General features: G+C 41.3%; 1 protein-coding gene across 1 annotated transcript in view; it reads right to left on the bottom strand.

The window, feature by feature from the left end:
• Positions 1–11,763, bottom strand: part of mybbp1a (MYB binding protein (P160) 1a) — a 99,713-nt gene that overhangs the window by 50,824 nt on the left and 37,126 nt on the right. The window contains exons 13-18 of the mRNA XM_043718931.1: positions 10,063–10,171; positions 7,998–8,091; positions 6,182–6,333; positions 5,154–5,252; positions 2,733–2,879; positions 1,112–1,285 (exon numbers count right to left, since the gene is read on the bottom strand). Of these exons, the coding sequence (XP_043574866.1) occupies positions 1,112–1,285; positions 2,733–2,879; positions 5,154–5,252; positions 6,182–6,333; positions 7,998–8,091; positions 10,063–10,171 (775 nt within the window). The remainder of the gene's footprint in view (positions 1–1,111; positions 1,286–2,732; positions 2,880–5,153; positions 5,253–6,181; positions 6,334–7,997; positions 8,092–10,062; positions 10,172–11,763) is intronic.

Genomic DNA, 11,763 nt, shown 5'->3' with positions numbered 1-11,763 from the left:
AGAGGATGTGGTGGAGGCTGGTACAATTGCAACATTTAAGAGGCATTTGGATGGGTATATGAATAGGAAGGGTTTGGAGGAATATGGGAAGCCGGGTGCTGGCAGGTGGGACAAGATTGGGTTGGGATATCTGGTCGGGTTGGACTGAAGGGTCTGTTTCCATCCTGTACATCTCTATGACACTGACTCTAAATTGGGCTTAATACAACAGCACCGCCAGCTGGTGTGGAGATGTACTGCACCTTTCTACCGAAGAATCAGGCACTATTAAATACGTTGAGTAAATTAAATACACAGTCATTCTGAACAGGAACTAAATTATAATATCAAATTACATGCTCCAAGATCACAAATTTACAAACAGAAAGTATTTCATTAGCTTGCTGCAAAAGTACAGTAAACTGGTACTTAGTTCCTCAACACTGGTTAATGCCTATGGCATTGTTCACAAAGAACTTGGGATTCAGAGCAGTTGCAAAATACCACTGTTAGCCTGTCCCTTTAAGGTTTAAGATGCCTTCTGCAAAGATACCAACTAACTGGCTGGAGGAAGTTATCATGGACCTGTAAGGTATCAGTAAGCTGCGCATAAATCTCAGGCTACAGATCAGAAGAATCTGGACAAATGTGGCCAAATCAATCAAATTCTTCTGAAGATTCCAAATGCCTGGTTTACAAAAATCAATTTCCTTTTGCCCAAGCACTTAATTTTCATTTTTGAAGAACAAAAGGGGAATTGAGATGTCAAAACACCCAGAAATAAGTAGTTGATGTGCTATGGAATGCACTATCTGAAGGGTGGTTGAGGTAAATTCAACAAGAAATTTCACAAAGGAATTGAATAAATACTTGCAAAGGGAAAAAAAAAACTGCAGGGAAAGAGATGGGGGATGTGGGGTGCAGTTTGGAAAAAGAATTCCAAAGCTCCAGAACAACCACAATGGGTTAAATGGCCTTCTCTGCTATATTTTTCTGTTCAATTATTGAAGGAGACATTTTTGAAATTCTACAGAGAAAATAACAAAATGCCATTTTGATCAAAAACATTTTGCTAACTTTCAAAGTTTAATCCAAAACTATGTGCCAGCCACCTTTGCATTTTGCCATTTACCTTCATTTTGAAATCCGTCGTCAGGGTCTTCTCTTTCCTACGCTTCACCTTCTGATCTTTCTTAGCTTGAAGATGCTTCTTGTGTTCAGCAAAGAGGGAGGAGATGTTTTTGTCCAGTGCCATCATCGTCTCGTCATCCACCTCCTCCTCGTCACTGCTCTCCCCTTCTTTGCACTGTGGAGGGATCACAGAGATGTGGGCAATGACCAGAGCTGCAGCTTTGGTTTCAAAAGCCTCCTTCAGATCAGACTCAGATACGCTTTGAGCAAATGTCTACTGAACCAGCCTGATTGCTATAAATCAGACTATTTTTATTCACTTGTGGGACATGGGCACTATTTTTATTGCCCTTCCCTAATTTAATTTGATTATGACACGATCCTAAGCACAGTGAAAAGTTTTGTTTTGCGTATAATACAGGCAGATCATGACATACGAAGATCATAGGGTGGATTGAACAGAGTGAGGATTACAAAGTTACAGCTGCAGAGAAGGCACACGAAGAGCAAGATCAACATTAGATTTGAAATGTGACAGGCCCATTCACAAATCTAAGAACAGTGGGGAAGAAACTGTTCTTGAATCTGTTGGTATGTGTGTTATTAAGCTTTTGTATCCTCTGCCTATCAACTATCCTCGAGAAGATGGTGGTGAACTTACTTCTTGAACCATACAGCCAGTGTAGTCTAGGTTGACCCACAATGCCCTTAGGAAGAGAATTCCAGAATTTTGACCTGGCGACAGTGAAAGGACCGCAATTTATTTCCTAGTCAGGATAAACCAAAGTAGAAAATGCACATTCCATCATAGCTGACCGTAGCCCTATGTCACTGCAAACACATCCGAGTCATAAGATCGTCTGTAGCCCTGCGTCACTGCAAACACATCCGAGTCACAAGATCGTCAGCACAAACTCCAGGCTGATACGTTGCAGCAACACTGAAGGAATGCTGCCCTCCTGATGTTCTAATAACTGAGGCCTCTTTGGCCCTCTCAGATGACAACAAAAGATCCCCATGGCACTACCTGATGTAGAATGCAACAGCTTTCCCAGGCATTGCAGCAAATAGTCATCCCTTGACCATAATCACATAATGATTCAGAGATTCTCCTATGTACTAATTGTTGTTACAAAGCAATAGATTTCAAAAATACTACTGTGGCTATAAACCATTTCAGTACATTATTAGGAATGGAAAGTGCTATATGTCCATGAAAATTCTTTCTCATAGAATTCGCATAGTGTGAAAGCAGGCCACTCGAGTCCACACCGACCATCCAGAGAGCATCCCACCCAGAGCCAACTCCTACACTGTCACTGTAATCCTGCATTTCTCATGGCTAATCTACTGAGCCTGCTCATCCCGGGACACTTTGGGCAATTTAGCACAGCCAATCCACCTCACCTACACATCTTTCTTTCCTTTAAATGCACCCAGTTCCAGATTAATGCAGTGAGGTATAGATTTGTAGAGATGCCTTTTTTTTCAAGCTTTCATTGCTAAAAGATGAAGCACTCAGCTCCCATTAATGAAGATCAGAACAATTCTCAAAGGACCTACATTGCAATGTACCCAAAGTCTGACTTGTGATTCACCTTCTTGCCAAGGTCAAAACTTACTGCTGCATGGCGTGCCTGCAGAACCTTCATCAATTCCATGCGAAAGTTGTCATCTACTGCCTCGTCCTCAGCAATTTCCTCCTCACTATCATCATCGTTGTCATCATCTTCATCCTCAGATTCATCACTGTCATTCTCGTCCTCCATCTAGAAGAGTAATACGTACACACTGAGTCATTACAAGCATCAGGAGACGTGAAAATAAACAAACATATAAAGCACAGGCAAAGAGCCAGAACCTTTTCAAAGATGACCATGATACACCTTGGGTCAACAGTATTACTTGCTATAATAATATATCACAGTCTTTGAAATATTTCAGCTCACCCAGGAGATCATAAGGCACCTTGTGTGATAGGAGACAACACCTGCAAATACTTCAGATGTAGGACAATTACTGGAGATCTGACAAGCACCTACATATTGAGAAGGAACTGAAAAGAATATTTGTAAAAAATAATTACTTAGCTATTAATAATTTTTATTTCATATAGTAAGTGTAATGAAAATTTACTAGACTGATTCCTGGGTTATTGCGACTGTCCTGTGAGGAGATTGGACCTGTACTTTCTAGAATTGCAAGGTGATCTTATTCAAGTATATAAAATTTTTGCAAGGTGGATAAGATACAGGCCACCTAAAACCTAATGAGAAACTAAAACCAGCATGAATTTCTAAAGGAGAAATTGTGTTTTAACTAACTTGGAGATTTTTTTTTTTTACATACAGGGTACAGAAAACATCAATGAGAGTAATTCTGTTGATGTGGTGGTCACGGGCTTTCAGCAGGTATTCAATACAGTGCCATACAGTGGATTTTTGAGGAAAGTTGTAGGTGGGTGAATTAAGCAGATCAAGTCCAATGCAGAGAAATGTGAAATAATGCATCTTGGGAGATGAACATGGACAGACATTATAAAAAAAGGCTACAATTATCTGAATGTATATGTCGACAGATCCTTGAAGGTGGCAGGACAAGGGGAAAGAGTAGTAAATAAAGCACACAGTATTTTGAACTTTATTAATAGAGGCCTATGGTACAAGAGCAAGGAGTGATGGTGAATGCATTCTAGTCCCTTGTTAGACCTCAGCTGGAGTACTGTATATTGTTCTGGGCACCACACTATCGGAAGGATGTGAATGCATTGGAAGAATTATGTTTTTATTCATTCGCGGGATGTGATGTCACTGGCTGAACCGGTGTTTATTGCCCATCCTTAGTTGCCCTTGAGACGCTGGCAGTGAGCTGGTGAATGTAGAAGAGATTTATCAGAATGATTCCAGGGATGAGAAACTTCAGTTATGAAGTGGAGGTGCTGGTGTTGGACTAGGGTGGACAAAGTTAAAAATCACACAACACCAGTTTATAGTCCAACAGGTTTATTTGGAAGCACTCGCTTTCAAAGCGCTGCTCTTTCATCAGCTGGTCATCACAACCACCCGATGAAGAACAGCGCTCCAAAAAACTAGTGCTTCCAAATAAACCTGTTGGACTATAACCTGGTGTTGTGTGATTTTTTTAAAATTTCAGTTATGAAGACAGACTGGAAAGGTTGGGATTATTCTCCTTGGAGATAGGCAACTGAGAGGAAATCTGATAAAAACCATGAGGTGGCTCAGCAGAATAGATAGGAAGAAACTGTTCCCACTCGTAAAAGAATCAGGAACAAGGTGACACAAATTTAAAGTGATTTACAAAAGCAGCAAATATAAGGCGAGACAAAAATTGATCCACACGACCAGCGGTTCAGGTCTGGAATGCACTGCCTCGAAATGTAGTGGAGGTCGGTTCAGTTGTGAGATTCTGTGAATTTCTTCACTCAATGGTTGGTGATTCTTTTTATTAACTATCTCCCCCAGAGAGTTTTGGATACTCACTCACTATGTTCAAGGCAGAGACTGATAGATTTTCAGATACCAAAGACATTAAGAGTAGTGTGGGCAAGTGGTGTTGAGGTGGAAGATAAACCATGACCCAGCTGAATGGTGGAGAAGGCTTGAGGGCTGAATGTCTTACTTTCTGTGCACCTACCTATTACAGCATTGAAACTGAACAAGCAACAGTTAGAACCTGGTAAACAATTCCATTTCTGATCATGTTATTTAAGGGGTTCTCACAGAGTCAGTAATGTGTCATTCAGGTCACAGCAACTGCTGCAGGAACATTACACATTATCAGGAAGCATTAGAAACGAACGCTGTGCATTCTGTCAACCTACAGATAACTTTCCCCAAGGAGCAGGCAGCAGCTGTGAAAGAGGTCAATAATGGCATTGAGATTAAAAACAAGAGTCAACAAAACAAAGGGACTTGATGCCTTTTCATAATAATTGGACATCAAAATATCAATATATAGCCCAGGTTGCAGTTTCTAAAATACGGAGTTACACTACAGCTGGAGTTTCAGGTGGGAAGTCTAACCTCATCTCCAGATGACTGCTCGACCTTCTCTGTTTCATCAGGCTCTTCAGTCACTGTCACAGCGCTCTCTTCACCACTTTCAGATTCCGGTTTCAGGACCTGTTTAAGGGGAGGTGATTTTAGAACTAATTCATTTCAGGGAGGGAGCCTTTAGTCCTACACAGTCAATTTATAACAAGGCAATGCCAACATCATTCAATCCTGTACACAACCACCCCAGTGCTGGACTGGGTCAGCTGAAGCTGCTGCTAACATCTGGGGATATCACAAGAACTGGATTAAAATGTTGCTCAAACAGGGCAACAGGAGATACAGAAGGAACGTGAGGAAGGACATTCTTAAGCATCAGGTGCCAGTGATCTGAAACTTGCTGCCTACAAGGTGGGCGGACGTGGAGACGATCAATGATTTCAAAAGGATATTGGAAATATACTCAAGAGAAATAATTTGCAAGGCAACAAGGATACAGCAGGGGAATGGGACTGACTGAATGGCCCTTGAGAGTGCTGGCATGGAAGCAAAGGACTAAGTGTTTTCCCCCTCGGTGCCATTACCATTCTATGATGTTTCAATCCACTTTGTGCATCTGTCAAGTACCTTGTTCACAGCACTCTGAATATGGGCTGTCAATTATTTCTAATGGTTGGGTTGGTGGTCAAAGATCCCCCCTGGTATGTAGCAGCCGTTACAAAAAAAGATGTTTACATGGAAGTGAGTTCAATGACACCATGCAAACTACCACCACGAGCAGGCCACCACCAAATGAACGACCTGGCTTTCAGTCCAAGATCCCTGACGAATGGACCCAGCCATCACCCTCCAGGACCCCGACAGACTGACCCAGCCATCAGTCCCCAGGACCCCGACAGACTGACCCAGCCGTTAGTCCCAGGACCCCGACAGACTGACCCAACCATACAGTCCAAAAGATAACACTTTGTCAGGATTACACTGGAATGTTTCTGGGGTCAGAACAAAGAAAGAAGGAAAGAGAAGTACAGAATGTGGAAAACAAAATTGTTACTCACATCCAGAATGAGTTGCAAGGCTGCCTTGGTGACGCAAGGACAAATCTGCACAAACACTGTTTTCGAGATCTGCCGCAACAAACGACTCGGTTGGGAGAGAAAAGACAGCAAGATTTCAACCACAACCTCCACCCACTCTGGTTCTTCCTCGTCTGAAAATGACAAGAGACAGCTTGAGAGAATTAAAATACCTTGATCATGTTTGTTCAGAAACTTAGCTATCGAGCACTCCTGTTACACAGGGAGGAGTCTGTAACGAGGTTTCGTTTTCAGAAACTGAACTTGTCCTTAAAAGTCTGTCACACCAACAATCAATGAATGTGCCCAAGAAGCCTTCATCTACTCTGCACTGTTCCCAGCCAGTGACCTGGTTATTTTGGCTGGTGGGGCTGCTAGAACACTAGCAAATTTTGTTCCTCCTGAACCACAGGCTCACCAGTGGATTCATTAAATCTTCTTCACCTCCCCAAGAAGTTAACAGTGATCTGAGTAAAGAATGATGAAATCCTTAAATTGAAAATCTATCAGGTAAGATATTCAACACTATATTAGTTCTGTGCATCACACCTTGGGTGGGATATCCTAGCTTTGGAGTGGGTGCAATGAAAATTCACCAGAACTTTGCTAGGGACTAAAAGCGATAAATCATGAGGACAGATTGCTTAATGAGACTTGCAGTCCCATGAATACATTGGAGTCAGAGTGACCTAACTAAGGTTTCTAAGGTGATTAAGATTGGTTTTTAAAAAAGTACTGTTCCTTTTGGTGAGTGTCCAGATTGGGCATAACCTAAAAGTTTACATGAAGTCATTCAGGTTTATAACTTGAGTGAATGTCTTCACATAAAGGTCATGAAAATCTGAAACACTTCTCCAGTAAACGCTGCTGAGGTTAGAGATCAAGTGAAAATTTCAAAACTGAGATTACTAGATAGGGTAAGGTTATCAAGAGAGGTAAAGTGAAGGTACAAGATGGCTCAGATTCAACTGAATGGGAGCTACAAGATCAAGGCACTGAATACTTACATTTCTAAGATTATTGATTTATGTTCCATCTTGTGGCTGGGAGTACTTTAAACAGATTATGCTTCCATATTACATTTGTAGGTTCACCTTTCTTCACAATGATTTATACTATGGTAAAGAAGTGACTAGGCCCAGACCATTTTAGACAATAACAGATCCGTGTTTAAAAATAATTGTGTTGCTGTGTTTAAGAACATATCTATAAAAAGTATCTGGTCAGTAACAAAAATTCAGTTTTGAACAGGAATGGGCTTTAGTTTCAAAGCCACAATTTTACAAACAAGCATGTAGGCAGCATTGGTCTCTACTCCTTACAGAACAATCTTAGTTAGGGTAAATTAGGGTGAAAATCCCCTTTAATATATTCAATGGAATCCTCTAAATACACTCTGGCAGCAAATGACGGTTACTAGATATGATACAGACCAAGGAATTCTGCTCTGTCCTGGAATTATGGAATTAATAGAACTAAAAAGGGTCTTCCAAACCAACTGTTAGTGTATATACCCCATAACAGCCCCTTCCCATTTAGTATCATTCTCTCTCAATTCCACCCTCCTTTAATACAGCCTCAAGGCTCCTATTTAAAATGTCAACACTATCCACTTGAATCATTCCACAAGGTAACAATTTCCACTTTTGAGCCCTTCGAAATTGCTGAGAGATGTTGGGTTACATCCTGCTGTTACACAGTTGGGCCACACATAACCATCTTGTACTGACTCCAGAATGTTAGTGGGTTGCAATAATGAAACACAAACACAATCTGTGTTGAAGGGGGTGGTACTGACCTGTTACGGACTTGGACTGCCTTTCCCTTTCTGCAGACGCTTTCTGCAGACATGTGTGCAGGTCACTCAACAGTGCCACAGATTCTTCACCGTTCTAAACGGGGAAAGACAGAAGAGCTAAAGATAGTTCGGGAAGACAGCAGTATCGACAAGGTGCCACATTTACTCTCAACACGTGAGATTTGTGTTCATTTTCTTAATGCTCGCCCTTTGTGCATGGTTTGTTAAAGTTGTTTACACATCTTTGAATTCATAAGATGCACTGATCTCATCATTTAATGTTTGCAATGAGCATAGGCACTGGAACAAGAAAGCTACAATTACAAAATTCCTGTTCAGTCAGGATTTCTGCCACAATCCAAAGAGATCATGTCTCACCTTCAAATCCACTCACTAAGGGAACAGGAATCAAAGCAATTCCCGTTGAATTTTAAAAAAAGACATTTAGATAGGTATATGAATAGGAAAGGTTTGGAGGGATATGAACCAGGAGCAGGCAGGTGGGACTAGTTTAGTTTGGGATTATGTTCAGCAGGGACTGGTTGGACCAAATGATCAGTTTCCATGCTGTATGACTCTATGTGGCCATCCATGAAAAGGCCAAGCTGAATTGTTCAGCTTTTTTTGTACATGGCAGGGAGTGAAGAGGGGAAACATAAATGAAGACAAATGTAAAGGAAATGGTGTTCTGGATCAGAGAATGTCTAGATTCAGGAAAAATGCACTCGCCACCTGGAATGTTCCTGGCAACTTGGGAATCTTGACACATTTACCAGTTAACAGTACAGCAGTTAGCTCACTCCAAGATGGCAGCTCGGGAGCATATGTGGCAGGGAACTGTTTAACTATATAAATATAACATAAATACTATTGTTAAAGAAGCTCCTCAATATACTGGAACAATACTATGCAGATTGTAGAGACTAATCCTTACCATTCATACTCATTCTATATGCATAATTTCAAAATGCACCTTTGTTGCAGGATCATTTACAGCTGTTGGCTACAAACTCTAGCTGCAAAGAGTAATAGGTTTGAATTCCCACCTTCTCATCTCCTATTGCCACCCTCAGTAGCAATGAGGTCTCACCTGATGGCTGATAGGCCTTGACAGTGATTTGGAGAGTGTGCTTTCTTGCATAAAGCTAGAGGGAGGGTTGCTCAATGATAAGACTGGTGTCTCTAGTGTGGGGTGGACTGGGAATCTGCATGGAGACTCCTTTGGAGTTCAGCCAATTGGCGAATGAACTGTGTCCCCAAGAGTGCTGGGGTCCTAACAGAGGATGGCTAATCTATTGTTCCCTTATCAACACACCAAGGGGCAGATGAATCACCTTAAACTCAGCAAATGAGGTGTCTGTCACTTGACAAGCAATGAACTGTTTAGTTTAACTCACACAATAATTAAAATTCTCAGCAAGTTGTATTGCCTCTGTCAATTGTTTGCAGCTACACAAAATTTTCACCTTGCCTCTATGGAGTTTGCCAATCTATTTCTCAGGAAGAAAACCTGTTATCCTTAAGCAATGTAGCCTGCATTCAATTTCACACTGACATGAATGGAATCAACTCACAAGTGCTGTAGTTAGTCAGTTAGTCCCAAAGGGTGGACCATCGCCTCCTCAGGTTAATTTAGAGATGAATAATAAATACCAGCTTTGCCAGTGGCCCTCATATCTGAAGCACAAAGTATTTCTGTGAAGAATAGCTCCTGGCGGTAGTATCAGAGAAGAGTCACAGTGCTGACCCCTCCCCTTATCAGGAAAGGAAATTAGTTAACCAAAGGCCATGTAGTTTATCACTTTCTGCAGACTTCAGGCAGAAGATGAACTGAACGCATCAGGATGAGAAAGTTTTCCAGACACCAAATAAAATAATGAGACTACATGTTATACTGTCCTTATATACTGTGTCATATAAGATGTTTGCATTTAAATTGCACTGCTTTACCAGCCCCTGCTCCCCATATGCTGGGCAAATATAATATGTTTGAAAGGTATACACTGCATTAAAGAAACCTATGGAATAGGTGAAACATACCACACTCAGAGTGACCTAGAATTACCTTGAAGAGATGAATGCCAACAGATAGGAAGAGCAACTGAAAGACTGAAATCGCCAACTGCTCTGATGTCTTTAAATTTTTCTGCAGATCTTTGACAGTTTTGAGCATTCTGTAAATGAACAAGTAACTTGTGAGCACACACAGTGACTGCTTCAGTGTAGCCAGTGACAAACATGGATTAACTTAGCACAAGGAATGCCATGTATCTATTCTAATTTTCATATACGTGGCACAGATCTATTGTGTTATGGTATGATTTTGATTATGTAAGAAAAATTGGTATGTGAACATTTCTGGTTGATCTTAGTAGGAAATGGTCATAGGACAGTGAACCATTAACCAGTCCAACCAAAGATAAATACAGCCAGAATAACACACATGATAGGAGACAATTCAGTCAGACCCTGCTCCTGAGGAATGGGGAGGAAAAGAATGGAATTTGATTCAGCTGTCTCTTGGTGATGTAGTGTTAAAGTCATTGGGCTGAAGTTAATGCTGAGGAAATGGATTCAAATCCCACCACAACTACCAGTGGAATTTAAATTCTATTAATAAAATTGGAATATATGACAAGTCTCCACAACAGTGAACATGACAACAATCTTTTTTTCAACAACAATCAATCAGTCTGGTTAATTAACAGAAACAGAAATTGCTGGAAAATTTCAACAGGTCTGGCAGCATCCTTTTCAGAACGGTCACTGGATTCTAAATGTTAACTCTCCTCCTTTCTCCTCAGATGCTGCCAGACCTGCTAAGTTTCTCCAGTAATGTCTGTTCTTGTTTCAGATCTTCTGCATCCACAGTTATTTGCTTTATCTGATTTGCTAACATCTTTTGGGGAAGAAAACCTGCCTTTGTTTTCCAGGTTGGCCTACATGCAACTTGAAGCCCCCAGCAATGTGATTGCCTGCTCTCTGGAACGGTAAGCCACTCAGCTCAAGAGTAATTAGGGGCAGGTAAAATCCACTAGCCCAGCCTATTCAGCCTCTACTGATAGTTCAAACCCTCCAAATTTGGCAACATCCTTGTAAATCTTTTCGGCACCTTTTCAAGTTTAATAACATGTTTCCTTTAGCAGGGAGGGAGGTGAAATTGAACGGAGAACCCTACATTGGTTTATTGGCCTGATCCTTGATTTTCCAGGCTGTGACCCCAAGCACGTTCCTTCACAAATTAATTAATTAAACACTAACTTAAAACAGGAGCAACTGTAGACTCCAAATGCTCAAACACCTCAAGAATGCCCAAAATGATAGCATGCCAGTGTTAGATAGCTTAACCGTATCATTTTCTCACAAACCAGGTAATATAGAAACATAGAAAATAGGTGGAGGCGGCCATTCGGCCCTTTAAGCTTGCACCACCATTCAATATAATTATGGTTGATCATGGAATCTCAGTATCTCATTCCTGCCCTCTCTCCGTATCCCTTGACCTCTTAGCTACAAGGGTGACATTCAGCTCCCTCTTATACAGAGGAACCTTGATTATCCAAACAAGATGCGTGGGCACGATTTCGTTCGGATAATTGATTAGTCGGTTAATCGAGTCAATGCCTTTCCTCTGGAGCTTGGAGTTTTCTATGAAGTTTGCTCCCTGTTCAGGAGATAAGACAGCATCACAGTGCATGCGAACCCCTGCCCCCAAACCTCGCCCAACATCGCCCCCCCCCAAACCCGTCCAACAACGACCCCCCAA

Source organism: Chiloscyllium plagiosum, chromosome 28 (genome assembly GCF_004010195.1).
Source record: "Chiloscyllium plagiosum isolate BGI_BamShark_2017 chromosome 28, ASM401019v2, whole genome shotgun sequence".
NCBI lineage: Eukaryota > Metazoa > Chordata > Chondrichthyes > Orectolobiformes > Hemiscylliidae > Chiloscyllium > Chiloscyllium plagiosum.
Note: the sequence above shows the minus strand (reverse complement) of the source record. Positions and strands in the feature narration are given on the sequence as shown.